This window comes from Cryptomeria japonica, chromosome 10 (genome assembly GCF_030272615.1).
Source record: "Cryptomeria japonica chromosome 10, Sugi_1.0, whole genome shotgun sequence".
Lineage (NCBI taxonomy): Eukaryota > Viridiplantae > Streptophyta > Pinopsida > Cupressales > Cupressaceae > Cryptomeria > Cryptomeria japonica.
In genome coordinates this window covers 513,436,910-513,454,929 of record NC_081414.1, presented here as the reverse complement: position 1 = coordinate 513,454,929, position 18,020 = coordinate 513,436,910, and the positions used below count along the sequence as shown (strand labels likewise).

At 35.8% G+C, this 18,020-nt stretch overlaps 1 protein-coding gene across 1 annotated transcript in view; it reads left to right on the top strand.

Moving 5' to 3' along the window:
- The window catches only part of LOC131079886 (uncharacterized), a 175,435-nt gene that overhangs the window by 59,986 nt on the left and 97,429 nt on the right, over positions 1-18,020 (top strand). The window contains exon 3 of the mRNA XM_058017928.2: positions 10,774-10,861. Coding sequence (XP_057873911.1) covers positions 10,774-10,861 — 88 coding nt within the window. The remainder of the gene's footprint in view (positions 1-10,773; positions 10,862-18,020) is intronic.

Sequence of the window (18,020 nt, the reverse complement as noted above, 5' to 3'; positions counted from 1 at the left end):
TATCTACCCTGGTTAATACTTGCACAACTCTCTCCTCTGTGACTAATAATCTGTCCTTCAAATCCTGCAATGCTAAAGGTCTTTGTTCACAGTCATCTAGGGTACATGAGCTATCACACACTTCATCTTTTGATTTGTTCTCAATTGTAAGAACATTATCTCCATCACTCTCAGATGTCAAGCAATCTTCATGTAGCGCTAATGGGACAACATTATGGTCATTTATGGATTCATCAAAGAAGTTTTTCGCTTCAAATGTTCTATCGATACGGATCTGCAAATCACAAATAAAGAGTTTGGAATACCACTCACCTGCAGTGATTGATTCTTCCTTCATATTATCCACCGTAGCGGATTGAAAGCCATTATCCTTTTTGCTTTCATCATGCCCAGTAAGAGACGTATTCAAAGTTGTAGTTTTAGCTTGCTCCTCATGAGTCATGAAACCATTCTCATTTGTATCTCTGTCTTCATTACCACTTGGCTGCAAAACATCTTCTTCCTTATTAATTCCACAAATATGATCAAGTGTCCAAGCCTTCTGACATCTGAAACATATCTGCTCTTTCCTCATTTGGTTCCTATTCTTTTTGGGAGATCCAGAAATCTGAAAACCCAATGAACATAGCTCCTCTTTAGTCAATACTTCCTTGAATTTCTCAATTTTCTATTCAACCAAACTTCTTGAGGGATCGTAGGCTGCAGTTGAAATATGCAGCTCTCTTCTCCAAATGCCTAACAAATCAGACCGCAACTGCTTACAAACTTTATCATTCTCGTCTAGGATCATGGATAAGATGTTGAACATATCTGTCTTCACCTTGTATGGGTGACGTTTCCTAATTTCAGCAATGAAACCAAAGATGTAAATATCTTAATCGGCAATAAATCTTTTGGCCGAAATTTTTTTAAGAATCGGGAATCAGGAAAAAATCGGCAATAAATCAGCAAAATTATCGAACATTTGAAAATATATAATTTCTTAAAATATTTAAAAAAACACATGTATATAGTAAATATATAAATAAACTGATTAAATTGTCAAAATAATTTAACATTTTAAAATTAATTTGAAATAATATAATAAAATAAAATAGATTTGAAATAAAATGATGAAATTTATTATTTATTAAAATAAAATAATATTATATCAAATTTTAAAACTAATATAAATATTTTACATATATTATATTAAAATTATTAAAAATAAAACTATATAATGATTTTTTTATACATTACAATAAATTTTAAAAACATTATAATTTAAATTGTTTAAAATTTTATTTTTTAACTTATTAATATATAAATAATAAATAGTAAATACATTACATATTATATATTAAATAATAAATACATGTTAAGATTGCGATGGAGTTTCCCGTGAGCTTATAATGTATTTATTATTTAATATATCTTTGTCTATACATTGCGTTAGGGTTGCGAAAATCTCTCAAGGCATTTTTTGCTGTGGTTTTCATCAGATCGACGGCGTCTCTTGCAATCATACCATTGTTTGTGGCACCTTTCAGCAGGTCTGTGGGGGCAAAAACTCTGGTTCGAACACCATGCGAGGCGGATTTCCGATTTCGCCTCTTTTTTTTTGAACTTCAACTTTTTTACTTTTTTACTTTGTAGGGTTCCGTCGTTTTAGGCGCGCGATTTTTACGCGATTTTCAGTTAAACGATGCAAGATTTTTACCGAAAAAATCGTTTCCGATTTTTTGCACGATAAAATTGGCAGGTTTAATGACTTGGGATATATCGCGATTTTCACGATTTTCTGCCGATATTTACAACCTTGAATGAAACATTTGAAGAATCAACTTATTACATTGGATATCCAACATAAGGATGAATGATCTCAACCTTGCCATAATTTCTTAAATTTTATCCCTCTTACCAAAAGTAGGGGCTTTGACATCATGTAACCCTTGTAGGCTCTCCACAATCAGCTGTAGAACCTTCTTCAACATATCATTATTATAGGGTTCTACAGGAGCTGTTATTCTTATGATCTCACTGTGACAAGAAGCAACTGCAATTCTCACCTCTTCATATGGATGTTCCATGAGCTTGTGCTAAACCAAAAAAAGCATTGAGGGCTGCAAAGCTCAATTCAAAAGTCTCCAATCTGATTGATCTACATGAGACATAAATGTATCTAATTCCTCTAATGTAGAAAGAATACCATCAGGTAATTTCATGGACCTCAATTGTAATCCAATTACATAAAGCCAATTCCCTACTTCCTTTTCTTTCTGTAAATCCCTTAATTGTTCTCCATTGAATGTATCATTGAATGCTTTTGAGAAAAAAACACTTTTCTGATCTGCCATTGTCTTCATTTCGTTTTTCTGAATTCCACTGTAAGGAGTAACCCCTGTTCTATATTCAATTCACTGTATTCCGTTAGGACAACAACGGAGTCTTTAACAACGAATCACATCCAATTTCTTCCAGGAACACAAGAAGAACATTTGTTTCTGAATTATCAATACTGGCCCAAGAAACTTCTGAACATGTTTGAACTGTAGTGAGCTACCCTAAATCTGGCACTAACTCTTGTCTTGAACGTAAGAACCCCACTAGTTCTGTTCAGATTTTCTTAATTTAGATGTTTGACATTTCGTCAAACACTTTCCTTACAACTCACTATTATCTGATTTTCCCAAACAGATATGACACTTTTTTCCTTAAAACATCAAAATGAATGTATTTAAATCTGAGTTTCATTAACATATTCAGTTTGCTATTTCAGATTTGTGCATTTGTCGTATAAACTTGTATACAAATCATTACAAAGCAGAAACTCAAAGAATATATCAACCACATGCATCAAACCAATTCTAAAAACACTTATTTCCTCAAAAATGCAAAACTCCAACTAATTCAATAACTAATATAAGAGTTCTAACCTCAACTTCCTAGAAGTTTCCAAACAGCTTGAACACATAAAGCCGATCAGTAGCAATCCACTCTAATACTAAAATGAAAAACATCATCAATTGCACCTCCCTACTGTTCCAACTCTATTAGAATTAATTCTTGGCCCCTTCGTACCACACATACACCACCAGCAATGGCAAATATTGTTCAGCAGTATTGAGGAGTCACGCACAACACTTGCAGGGTAATATGAATTTTGCACCAAACATTAGATAGCTTCCAAACTGATCACAGCTTGAATGCAAGGTGGCTCGATTCTGAGGCTATTCCCAAACTCCACGCTCAGCAAATATTTCCACCTTCAGGAAGGGTATATGCCTTGTATCCTGAGTCGCAAGAGAGCAATGTAAACTGCGATGAAGTTTAGAAACGACTTGGCAAAATGGAAGGAACAAACATCTCTTTGCCCTCTTGAAATGCTGCCAAACATCCCTACGATGAGTCACTGGATCTCTGGGTTCTATCAAAATTCCCCGCGCTTCTCAACCCGATATGCAATGAAATACTTAATCTTCTATTGCTTCGAACTGCAATGAAATGATGACCCTCAATAGATATTTTCTTCCACAAGTCAACTTATATGAAGTCTTATTAAACACTCACCAATAGATTATCGTTCCCAATGTGGTCCAATCTGAACAGGAAGAAATGTCTTCAAACTACAGAGAACTGTAACCACTTTCAACCCACGATAGGCATAGGATGAGTATGAAAAGGGAACTGCTCCTTAATGATCGTGGTTCCAATAAGGACCCTCAACGCAACTATAGAGGACACCAACGAGCACTCTATAGAGTGTTCGATAATGTTTTGTGGCTGCGAGAGGTATTTCCACGATCCTTCTCAAGATTGCGCAGAGGAGAATATAATTGCATCCAAACTCAGAAATGTTGAAATTGTGCAAGACCAAGTTCTTCGTAAAAAGGTCCTTCCGTCAACTGAAAATGCCACCTGCAAAGAACAATGGAATTGGCTCAAACATTGAGTAATGACATGATAAAATTTCTTTATTTCCCGACGACAAGAAATATTTTGCTTGGAACTATAGTCTGACCTTATTAAATTGGAAATCTAATTTTAATATATGCAACACTTATAAAGTATGAATGATTATCGGTGCCAAATATTGAGATATATAATATTAAAGCCACCGCTGTATAGTATCAAGTTTAATAGATTCCCAATGAGACAGCTGATAATATTTGCATTCAATATGAAGTGGCCCCTTTAATGAAATATAAACATTGTCCAAGCTTATTGATGGCTTAAATATTATTTGCACCAAAGTTTCTCCTCCTTTTATTTGTCGTGACTTCTTCAAGGTTCATAATCCTCAATGATATCGTAGATGCTAGAAGGAATTGTGCCAAAGAAACGCATCACTTCTCCAGCGACAAATACACCGCGACTGACATCCAATCGCCGCTCAGGGAATCCTCGCAACATAAAAATAGGAGCGGTTAGCCATAATAGGATTTAATCTGCTGTGCACGAGGGACTATATTGCCAAACTGAAGATCTTCAAGCATCCAAGATTGACTTCACGTGCCAAAGAAAAGAAGATCGTGATGAATGATATCAGTATAAAGCCGTTCCCTCTTCAATTAACCCTAAAAGATATTTGTCAGATTGCAACTGCATGTTGTGGAAGGAAACTTCTGACGGCACACGCTTATAAATAATATTCATCAATCTTTCTAATGACTAAGCCAAGAATTTCATTAAGTTATTTTATTCAAATATATCATTAGCTTCACCATGCAACCAAGACTGCACTCATCTGTCACTCATAGAACTTCACAGGCTGGCAGGAAAACCTGCTCTAATACCACTGAAATATCCCCTTATGGATATTTGCTCCAGATTTTTGCCAAATGATCCACATAAAATTTTAACAAACAATTTGTATGCAACTGATTTCTATTCATTCAATAACTTACAACAAATTCCATTGTAAATCGTATAATAACAATTTAGAACAAAGACCTGAAAATTACATATGGATATTGCCTTAAAATCTTCAGATGATTAACAATGGAAAAATCCAATCGTAGCCACATAACTTACAATTGGATTGGATAACCAACAATATGAATTTGAATGCACAAAGTGAGACACTTGAGCGATATCTCCAACAGACAATGGGTTTCCGTCCATTGCCTCCTAGCTTGAGGGTTTCCATCCTTAAACCAGCTGAAAGCCAAAGCTTCCCAGAACTCTTCAAGAGAGAACAATAAGCAAGCATAAACCAAGCATACCAGAATGAGCCTCTCCATGTACTTAAATAGCACATCCTTGTGACTTCACATATCCTTTGCCTGTCTCTTGGAATTCCCTTTAATAAAGTGACTTTGTTTTATAATTTGATGTTGACATTAAAGTCACTTAAATATGCTTTAATAAATAATTAAATTAACTTGTCTTTAATTTATTATTATTTGACAACTTAAATTTAATTATTTTAATTGATTTCTAATGTCCCAAAAAGGGGACATTACAAATAACGTTGGTATTGTTTTGTGAAGGTGATTGTTTATTTTGGGTTTTGATATTTCTACATCATAAATCAAAATTTTCATGCGCAATATGTATATAGTTAAATATCTTGGACTGTTCACTTCTGGATCCCTTTAATTGCATGTCTTTATCTGCCATTTTGTCATTGATCCAGAATTGGATGATACAGTCTGCCATTTTGGCATTGATGCATATTCGCTTGTTATCTGCTAGTTTGGCATGATTGGAATTTGCATATCATTATCTGCTAGCTTGGCATCGATCGATTATGTTAGTTTGATATTGTTTGTAATTTGCTTAGTTAGCATAAGTTGCTTATCTGTTAATAGTCCCCATTCTACTCTCTATATGCTCTCACCTTGCCCACATTGAGAACTTAGTGATAAAAAAGAGGTAGAATTTTAGTTGATTGGAAAAATTGGTGGATTTGAGCTAATCGATCTTATTAGGGACATTACAATTATTGATTCATGTATGGTTAGGGACACATTGGTGAGACATTGCTCGTCCTTGCAATCTATTATGGCTTATTCTTGTGGATATCTTGACTACCACTTTGATGGTCTTGGCTCTATCTCTATAGATGTTTAGGATCCTATCACACCTCTCTTCCACAACACAAATCTTAGGGGCAATCCCACATCACTAGTCTCTTTCATACCACATATATTTCTTCAATGTTGAATTTTATGAGAGGTCCTATGTAGAATTGGTTGCCTCCAAGGATTGTCTAGCCTGACCCTCTTGGCCCTAGACTTTCCTTGATGAACATTCTTAGACTTGGCATGGGTACTCCAATAATGATATAATATTGGTGGCTTCTACATTAGGTCACTAAACACTAACACTAGAGTGTTTTGATTCTTTGCTTGGGTGGTCTTTGTTTCTACTACATTGTAGGGTTTTCCCCACACTTTTCTATTTATAATTGTATTAGTTTTAGGGTTAACTTTTTATGTTAACCTCCATTTTCTATCTATTCTCACTTTTATTGCTTAATGTCTAGGGCACTTTTTGTCCTAGTACTTTGCTATTGTACCTATTGCCCCTTAATACTTTTTTGGCCATTCGTGTATGTTAACATGTTCTCTTTCTTTCTTTCTCAAATTTATTTACAATCTTGTTGGGGTCTTCATCTGGGAATTTTTTTCATAGAAGGCTCTACTCCTTTTTTCACATAGTAAATTCACATGAGCCTAGAGGTTACCAAGCTCAATTAGAACCAAATTCATTATGCCCTTAATTCTTTGATGTACTTAAAATATATCATGCTTTGAGCTTGTACGACTAACAATTAGCATTCTAGCCTTTCTTTTGTAGGGCAAGTAGAGAACATTAGGTTTAATTCCTTCCAAGGCTAAATTTTTATGATCTTGGTTCAAACAAACATCATCCAGGGCGATTTCTTTTCCTTTTTGGTGCCTTTATAGATTTTGAGGGCTTGACATGAGGGAATCTAATAGAAGCATGTAAACATTTGGTTGAATACTTTTGCGTTACAAGGTGGAAACCACCTAACATAATACAGGATTGTGCAAACTAGGGTACTAAACAAAGATGACACCCACAACCATAGTCTAAAAGCTTACCTCACACTAGTTAAATTGAGTAAGAGAGACAAACTTAGAAACACAAAGCTTGCCAACCATTGAGCTGACTTAATTAATCCTCCACTTCAATCTTGTTCACCAAAAGGAAACCTCAATCAATCTTTCCTAATGGGTTCAACTTCACACCAAAGTTATTTGTGAGAATCATCTCTCAAGACACCATTTAGATTTGATCACAAATATCAACAACTCAAATTCCAACAGTTCTTTGACACATATTATTTTGTGCACATGTCACATTCACTATCACATATCACACTCACTATCACAAGTATGTGCTCCTTCACTATTGAAGAAGCAAAAGAAGTTGGATCACCCTTGGTTTTTGTTGTACCCATATGATATTTTTTTGTAAAGTGTTGTTTTCTAGTTTGCGTAAGCCTTTTGTACTCTAAAAGAGATTATAGAATTTTTGTCTCCCATTTTATTGGATGTTGTGCTTGTAGATTTTAATTAGTGTCATTACATAGCTAACGAAATAAGTTTCCCAATGCATTAGATGAGATGTAAATTAGAGCTTGGAGAAGAGAGATATTCAAGATTTGTCTAAGGCATGGAAAAGTGGTTGAAAGGCTCTAGAAAAGCACTTGGGATGAGTTTACCAAGTGTTTTAAGTTGCAAAGGACTCCCAAGAGCACTCCTCATTAGTTATAACTGTGTTTTCAAGTGGTGGAGATAGCAAAAGAGTCCTCTAAGTAGTGGTTTGCTAGCTTAAGTATAGAGAGCCTCTTGGAGTCTCTTGGGCTGCTTTTACTAGGTTAAGTGGCTAAGAGACTAGTAGAAGGGTTCCTAGGAGGTGTTTGCCAAGTTTTTGAGTGGCAAAATGGCAAAAGTGTGCTCCAAGTTGTTGTTTACTAGTTTTGTAGCATAAAAGGTGCCCCATAAGTACTCCTAGGTTACTTTTGCCAATTTGAGTGGTAATTGCTGCTGAAAAGGGTGCCCAATATGATTGATTATTATTCTTTTGCGTTTGCTAGGGTGCCATTAGGGTTTGAGGTTGCTTTTTGTCCATTTCTTGCATATCTTGTTGTTTTTAGGATGGACACAATAAGGTTTCCATGCTTGATAGTTAGGGTTTTAAAATCCATTTGTTTCAAAGTGAGTATATGTTTAAAATTTTTTATGTTTAGCAACTTTCTTTTTTAGGGATTCACAAGGAGAAAATTTATGCATCAAACTTTTTATTTTCAATAGTTCCTTGTTTTAGAATTATTATTTTTAGAAAGTTATTTTTCAAAGGTTGTTGCTTTTTTAGAGGTCCTATTTTTGGGATAGATGGTTGAGGGCCTATTTTTAGGCTGCTTTAGTTACCTTTTATTTATGCATTCTTTAGGATAGTTTTATGCTTTAAAATTAATTCTTTTATGCCTTTTTAGTAGCTTTAAGCATTTTTCTATAAAGACGATGATTTTTGAAATACATGAATTATTATTTGAAATCCCTAAAATTGGATATTTTGTGACCTTAAAAATATGCTATTGGAGCAAAGGAATTCTTAATGATACTTGAGATCATAGATGAAAAACTCACCAAATACTCTTTTGACTCGCAAATACTCCCGAGTCAAAATGCCAAAAGAGTTACTTGCCCAAAAACTATCGACAATTTTTTCCTATAAAATTCCCGAGTAAATGCAAAAAATCGCGAGTTTTGTATTAAAAACTCCAAATTCATATTATTTATTTTTTCTTGCTTGCAGTTGAAAAAGTGCGATTTTCATTGGTGGTAAAGGTTTCAAAGGCCTTAATTTGGGCTTGGCGGCCCCTCGAACCCGTTGGAGCATTGCACCCAAACCCCCACAAGGGGCACTATCCTTGTCTTCGTTGGGGGCATTGCCCCTAGATCCCCATGAGGGACACTACCCCTCCTCATTGGGGTCTCCACTCCCAAATCCCCATTAGTTATTGGAATCTATCAAATAAAAAACTTGATTACAATGAGGGGGTGACGAGGAATTGGAATATAACTCTTGAGTGTGCCTACTTAGATGTTATTGAACAACTTGCCAAAAATCTGTTTAGATGAGGCAACTTCTACATATGGCATGGCTAGTGGAAACGACATTATAACTTATTTAGAGTTGAACTTGTTTTTTGGTCTATGGCATGTATTAAATTCTAATTTTGATTTATATATGATGGAAATTAGTAATATGCTCAACAAACTTAGTAATATGTGTGTTTTTGAAGAATTTTTTGCTGAGTTTTTCCCGAGTTTTTGCCGAGTCCCGAGTTTTTAAAATTGTTGGGCAAAAATAGTTATTGCTGAGTAAGAGTTTTCCATCTATGCTTGAGATACACTTATGTTGCTGAAATTATTGTTTAATCTATCATTCTTGTGTTTGTAATTTCATTAATTGAACTGAACATATATTATGTGTTAATGATATTTGTCTACCTAGGTTGTAACTTTGCCTGCAATGAAGCTTTTCAATTCTTAGATTTGTGTTGTTGTTTGCCTAAGCTATTAGTCCTTTCAAATCTTGTGTGCGTGTGCTTTCTGATCTTTGCTTTAGCCAATAGGAATATGTTGCATTTAGAGTTAGCTGCTTTCATTCTCAGAATCTCCAATACTTTTCTTAGGAGACAAGAGTTGTTCCGAGTCTTGTGCTTGTACCTAAGGGATAAAGGGAGGCATAAAGTTATTCCTCCCACTTCCATGGGATGGAAGTTTCTTAGTTTTCCCAAAAGTATCAACAACGTTCAACTTGGCAATTGTGGTGTTGGTTGGATCCTCTTGACTTCAGTTATATCCTTTTTATCCACCATTTCATTATGGGGCTGATGCTTTAATTTAGTTCCTGATTCTTTTTAGGCAATTTTTATGGTGGTTTGAGGCAACACATGGGTGAGTTTTCTCTTTACTTTTTCAATAAGTCATACCTTCATTGTGGGGGCCATGTGCTAGTTTAGTTCCCATTTCTTTCCAAGGAAATTTTTATATGGATTTCCTTTTGGGACAATCAATAATTTTGTTGTTGAAGATATCTTCCAATCTAAGGTCCATAACTTATCATTGTTGTTTACTGCATTTTATGGAGATGTTCTTCTAATAGATTGAGGTTTCTTGCTTAAGTGTTGGTATGTTGAGGTTCTATACATCCCAAAAGTTAATAACTACTCTTCCATATACAGTCTTCTGTGCTTTTAACCATTCTATTCAAAATTTACCACTTGTGTTATTCTTTATAAATTCAGAAAGTTCAATTTGTTTTTGTTGTTGGCTTTCAATACGATGCTACATAATTATGCATAGTGCGTAGCGATGCTAGTTATAGATAGTAGTTAGTATTTTAAATCTACACAATGCAAAGCAAAAGTAAGATTAAGATTAGAAGTATTTGAACCACTTGGCTTGGAATTATAATTCATTCTGCTGAAAGCTACAATGTTTTTCTATTTTGACAAGTATAAGATTTTTGTATAGCTAGTATAAATGACTTTGGAAGGCAAGGATCATTAAGTTCAAATATTCAATGGGCTTAGTTCAAGATAATCATTCTAAGATTATCCCTTTTATAGAAACAATTGATTTATGCTTTAGAAAATTCAAAATGTAGAATTGAATTTTTTTTAATGTTATTTGACCAAAATTTCAAAGAATTTAAATTTGGAAATGTTGGGTGATAATTCTACACATACTAAACCTTTCCTTAATATTCTAATTATGATGTCTTTGATTGCCTTTTGATGGTTGGCAGGCCAGAGTCACTTGGTCTCGTGACTGGAGTTGTGTACTTGGTGGTGGCTATATTGTTTCAGCATTTCAACTTTACCTCAGATTCTATTGTATGTTTCAATGTAATCCCAGATATGTTTATAGGTGTTCTACTTTTGTTTATGGAGAGCTTGCATGTCTTTGGGATTAGTATCTCAATAAGGGATTTTCAATTTTTTATCCAATGTTGATAGTATTTTGGGCTTTATTTTCCCTAATAAATATATGCAAATTTATTCAAAAGGGAGAATACAGTTTGATTAAATGTATAAATATTTTCCCCATTCAAGGGGTAGGAGTTGGTAAGATTGTTGGAAAGAACATTGTTTAGAAACTGCCTCCAGAGGGCCAATCCAAGGTCAACTTCGATGGAACTTTAGAGGGGAGTCCAAGTTTGGTGGGGTAGTCTTAATCTAGGATTCTAAAGGCTCTCTTGATCTTGTCCATAAGACTTATAGTCTAATAATTAAGCAGAATGGATAGCTGTGGTGGCAGGTGCAAATCTGGTGTTAGACAATGACTGCTGATAAGTTATTGTTGAAGGAGATTCACTCAATGTTATCTTGGGCCTTGAAATGAGTTCATGTTGATGTTAGACAATGAAAACTTTGAAGATTCCTAGATGAAGCTATTAATCTATGCATTAAATTCTGTACTATCTCATTCATGCATCCCTTGTCAACGTCAAGACCTTTCAAGCCTCCTTTGCGAAGATTGCTGTCACCTGGTGGTTTAGTTTTTCTTTGAGGTCTGGTTTGTAGTTATGGTTGTTCATATTGAATGTCTGTTATTGGTTTTTTGGTATTATATTAGTGAGGGCCCCAATAAATCCCTCTCTAAGAGTGTTAAATTTTTTTGGATAGATATAGGAGGGGTTTTATATGGGATTCATTCCAATAGCCACAAGTAAGTGTTAAAGCATACAACTTGTGCCCATATGGGCCATAGCTTTGACGTGCAACAATTGGCTGCTAGAGAGATAGCAACTCACCACCAAACATTCTATACATGACTAGAAGGATCAATGTCCCTTGTAGTAGCAACTTTGGAACCATGTCCTTACCATTCCTTGTAGCAGCAACACCTTGACCATGCCTCACATGACTAGCACCATACACCTAGAACCTCTACCTTTACCACCTTGAACCATCATTAGAACTAATGGAAGATTGTGGCCAACAAATCCCAATTCTGCTTCTTCCATTCGGTCATGTCACCATTGACCTCCTTAACATGAGCAATTTGAACAGTATTACACTCATAGATGAACTACTCGCCAAGGCCTGAAAAAACAAACTTGGGAGCAACTCGGAAAAACTCGGCGAAAATTCGACAACTTAAAAACATGCTTAAATTTAATTAAAAATGCATTTTTTTTGCAAAAATAATAAGAATATGCATCCAATGAGTCAATAAATGAGAACACAAAAGAAACAAGCTGATTCTAGATATATTTAAATGCAAAGTGTCTACAAAATCGCATCCCCATGAGGAATGCTGATGGCTGGAAGCTTGGAAGCAAAATAATAAATAGTTTTTGTAAAACCAAAAGTAAATACATCATTACAATTACATCTTCCTCTTCCCAGCTCTAGTAAAAACTAGGGGAGAGGTAGAACTAGAGGGTCTAGCCCTAGAAGTCTGTTGTAGGTGTGCTGCGTAACTGTGCCTCCTCGCTTGGTATGACTAGCTCAGGCTGTGGTTCATCCTCCATCCTGGATGTAGCTCTGCCTCTAGCTGCACCTAGCACTGGCAATGACTCATCCTCCTCAATGTCATCCAGTGTGAAACCAAATCCACCCCCTTCCTCCTCGGTAGCATGCCTCTCCAAATCATTGATGTCATCCTCTGTAAACAATGAGGCTGCTCCTATGCTGTCCAATCACTATAAGGATCTATATCATCCAAATCAATTGGACCAATTGGTGCTTCCTCTACCTTCCTTATGTGCAACCGAAGATTATATTGCACAAAGACAAGGTCATTGAGGCGTTTTTGGGCTAACTTGCTCCTCTTCTTCGTGTGGATGGCCTTAAACAAGCTCCAATTGCACTCACAACTGGATGAACAAGCTTGACATAAGATTCTGAGGGCAAAATTTTTGAGATTTGGGGTATTTCCACCCCAACTTTGCCACCAAGTATCTGCAAAATAAAATTAGGTTGAGGGTAGCACCCCTTGTAGGGGTCTGAGGGTGAGAAAGAGAGGGGTAGAGAGATAGGTCTAGATCTTGGGGGAGAGAAGAGAGAGTGAGATGGAGAGTGGTAGAGAGGGAGATAGAGGAAGAGTGATAGGGAGATATATAGGTCTAAAATTCAGGATAGATAAAGTGAGTGAGATAGAGAGAGTGAGAGAATGTTAATAGGAGCCTACTGATTACTGAAATTTGACCAAGTCTGAAAATTTAAAAGATCTTCTAAAACCTAGAATTTGTATTATAACTCCTAGAGATCTAAAACCACTCTCAAACACCCTGTCAATATGAAATATAACTTAAAGTATAAGAGAGGAAAAAGAAAAGACATGTCTTTTTCCTTTCTTACTTAAATGTTATATTTCATGTATATATTATGATGAAGAGAATGAGATTGACTTGAAAAAAAAAACAATTAGATATTTTTTGACATGTTTGGGCCTTTTTTTTAATGCAGCCGAGTTACTCTTGGAAACTTGCGGAGTTTTTGGTGAAAAACTCACCAAAAACTCGACGAGTTTTTTCTAAGAACTCGACAAGTTTTTCCTAAGAAGTAGGCAAGTTTCTTTTGCGAGTTAAAGTCGTAGATACTTGCCAAACAAAAAATTCGCGAGTTTTTGAAAACTCGCCGAGTTTCCGGCGAGTAGTCCATCTATGATTACACTTATACAGTATAGATGGTATTATCTGCCTTGGAAGAGTGGTGAATGCAAATTCCTCCTCTTTTCCCAAAGACAACAAAAAGATTTTCACTCCACATTAGAGTCCTTTCACTATCTACTAGTGATTGTTTTGTTTTAGTTGAAAATGAAAATTTAGTGGGGTTAGTTGAAAATTAATCTTGTGATTGTATCATTGTATTCGGTTTGGGAGTTGTTGGAAAGGATTTGTTCAATGTTTCCTTTAGAGTTAAGAATTTCTCTTTGGTTGTTTGATCAAAACCTTGTAACCTTACCTTAGAGTTATACAAAGAATTTGATCATAAACTAGATTTGAATGACCCTTTTCACTCTCAATGAGTCATTGATCATGCCCCAAACTGATAAGAAAAAAGTGAAACAATGATATAAATTACTATTTCCAGTTTGGTTTTCATTCACATTTGGAATGATTACTTGATTACTTGATATTATAGTTAACAAATGGCAAAATCCTTATCAGATCCCAGATGATGAATGTTGATGAAGAGGTCATTGCCGAGGCCACGGGGATGACTACTGAGGGAATGAAATTTTACAGGGACCGAGGCATATCAGATAAAGCAGCAGATAAGTTTCCTGTCACGGACGAAGAGAGGAGAAAGATGATTAAAATCGACAACTCCTACCATGCTCCGAAGAGAATTTGCAGGCCATGGAGGTTTGTTTTATTCGCTTCTATTGCATACATTACCTTAGATGGTAGGTTTACCAGAGCCTACGAGCATCACTTTGTTTTGCTCAACCACTTCCGTCATGGGGAAAAGGTGAGCCTACCCTATTACCTAGCATGCTCAATGGATCATACTATAAAGGAGGTTCAAAAGGACCCTAAAGGCGACCATGCCCTCCACCAGGGGCTTATGGCCCTGGTTTATAAAATGCTTAAGGGGAAGTGCATTGAAAAGCCTATTAAAGGCAAAAATGCAAGAGATGAGACAACGGAGATTGAAGCTAGCGGATTAAACTTTGAATCGGAGACCGAGGGAGAATCGGAAGAAACTAGCAAAAAAGGGAAGAATAGGACCAAGAAGAGAAGGATTATTGTGGAATCAGAAATGTCGGATTCTGAAACCGAATCCTTTGAGAAAAAAATTGTTAAAAAAAAGAAAGGGAAAGCTACTGGAAGGCAGACTCAGAGGAAGAATACTAAAAAGGGTAACAATTCAGACATCAACCACATTCTGGTTGAGTTTGAGGAGACTGATGAAAACAAGAAGGTTGACGGTCAGGATAAAGAAGGGGAGGGTAACTCGGTGATGGGCAATATTGAGGACGTGAATACCACAAGTCTGCAAAAGGGGATAAAAGTGGCAGTGGTGACAATGATACTGTTAAAGCCTTTTGTGAGACCATCGCTACCATGGTGAAGGATATCAACAGTTTGAAAACAGATATGCAGGCTATCGCAAGAGTTACGGTTGGTGATAAGCCCCTGGCTGAACATGTTAAAGAATTGGTTGCCATTCTGCATAATGAGGAAGCTATTGAATGTATGGTTGGAAAAGTCATAGCCACGGAAAAAAAGGTCAATGAGATGGGAGATAGAAAGGAAATGGCAAATAAAATGAATGACTTTGGTAGCAGAATTGATAGGTTGGAACTCAACGTCAAGAAGATTGCAGACCAAAATTTCCAAATCCTCAAATCGTCGGTGGACAAGATGAACATCCTTATCAACAGGTTTGAGAACAATGCTGAGAAGGATGGTGATAAAGAGCAGCTGGACAAGAAGGGTCATGAAAGGAGGACTAGAGCCAACACAAAGATCAAGGGCGACATCAAAGGTCGTGAGCTGGAGGAACTGAAGACCTCAGCGAACAACATGAAACAAATGGTGGTTCATGCTGAGGAAATTATGAATAGTATTTAGGTCTCTGTTGGTGTCCTAGGTTCTGTCTTTTTGCTGTCTCTATGCTTTCCTTTCACTGTCTGTTCTGGGTTTTTAATGATATGTTATGTTAGTTGATCCCTTTCGGTGGGATCATTTTGTCTTTTTGAAGTGATCAGGGACTTTTTTCTAGCAGTTTTGTTCTCCTGGCTTGTACAAGGTTCGAGTACCTTTCAAATACTTGCTTTTACTTAATCAAAACAACTGCATCTAACCCTCCACTTATGACCAAGGTCTTTGACATAGATAGAGAGGCATAGAAATTTCTCATATTCAAACATGCAGCAATCCAAACCTCTTAACATTACAACATGATTAACTTCTTCAAGCTCCACTAGAGCTCAAGCCCTTATCAAATTTTCGAGAGTGGTGGTGCAATGTGGGTCCAAGCATAGGACCACGCTGGTTCAAGTACACAATCGCAACAAAACTCTAATTATCACACACACACACACATGCATGTATACAAACACATAATATTGTTATACCCAAAAAAAGTACCGTACCTAAGAGAAAAATTAGCCGTATCAACATACCAGAACCCTGTACTTGTACCCAACCCCATACCAAAACCGGTAACTTAGGTTCCATCCAATGAATACCATAATAAGGAGATGGGAAATACCGTATCATGTCTAGTTCCCATAGGGTGGTTTCACAAGTTATTCCTTGCATATGAAAATCCATCTCTATGTGCCATGCTCTCTCAGGTGGCTGTGCTAGGTGTTTGTTATGAAGCAATATGCTCTGCTTAACCCAAGCACTATAAAAATTCTGCTCATTCATATATATAGCATTAGATTTTCGCCTCAAAAAAGAATAAAAAAGATTGGCTTGATCATGTTGAATGAGATCATACACTATCATGATCTTTTGCCCTCTCATTTCATTTGTACCAAAGATCTTGGGGAATGAATATAAACTCTTGATTGCCATGGTTGAAGTCCAAAATGATAGAAAAATGTTGCATCCTCCATCATGATGAATTGTGGGAGTGTTGTTAATATCAAGATCCCACTCCTTTGTGCAAAGCCAATTTTGTATTTGAGTAAAAGGACAAGATCTAGGTGTCCTTTACTAAAGGTCGTATCTTTCACTTTTTATCCATGCTTAGAGTACTGTCCATGATGACAAAAAATGTTGAAAGGATATAACGAAAGGTAAATACACACTATTATTGTCTTTTTCATGGTTTGAATTGTACTCACATGAATTTTAGAATAGTTATGTTCATCAAGCTTCAAATACCTCAAAGTAACTGTCTCCATTTGTTCTTCAAGCGTGATGAAGTGACAACTTGGTGAATGCATCCATTGTCCTATGGTGTTCATGTTGGCCTCTCCTAGATTCGCCATGTGCAAACCAGAAGTCTCCTCATGATTACAAATTAACCCATCAATGAACTCATTGGAACAAGGAAGTTCAAATTTTTCCAAGTCAACCTCCATGTAGTCAATGTGTATCATTATGGAGTTTTCCTAATAATCTTACTATTCCTCCTCATGGGGGTCAATTTTAGACAAACCATTCTTCACAATACCATTACATGGCCCAATCATTTCCATACATTGCAAATCATTAGCACATGGTTTAATTGCTTCCACACCAGAGAATTGGGTGAATGTTTCTTGGGAATTATCTGCAATTATGGATACATCTTCAACACATAGTATCAGCTCTTCTTCTTCCTTGGGTTTAGCAACTTCCTATGGTTCTAATTCTGTATTGTCTTCTGCTGTCATTAATGATTCTTTTGGAGCTTGGTCCACGATCTCTGCCATAGCCCTTTTTTATTAGGTATTTGTATAGATATCTTTTGTTGGGATAATGGTTCCTGAGTGCCTCCAAGTACTCATCAAGGGGAACACTAGCTTTGAAATCTTTTGACAAATTTTGGTACTTGTCAATAATTTGGGGGCCTAAAGTTTGTACAATAATTCTTGAATAGGTTACATGTCCTCTTTCTTTCATAGTCCTTCAATCTCTTTGATTAGAATGCATCCATCATATTAGCTTTACCTTGCAGGCTGGCAGGATTGCTGCTATGATACCATTTGTAATGTCCCTTTCTAGATCATTGCTTATTTTTTCCTTCAAATAATATTTCAAATTCTAAAATGGCAATTGCATTAATATTAATAAATATAACTTAAATAAAAATCATGAATTTTATTATAATATTCAAATAATTTTAATAATAATCTTAGTTTGAATTTCTGCTATATTTCTCCTCCTAATTTGCAGCTATTTTCTTAAATGATTGTCCTTTATTTTCTGGTCAAGTTATGAATTTTCATCCAATAACTTGATATGAGAAGTTAAGGGTTTTCGTCCTTAAACCTCTTGATTTCTCCTTGGAGGGTTTGTTTCTTCTTTGGCTGTAATTATTTATATGCAAATCACTTCATATTTTCTTCCCATTGATGCTTACTTCTCTGCTTATATAA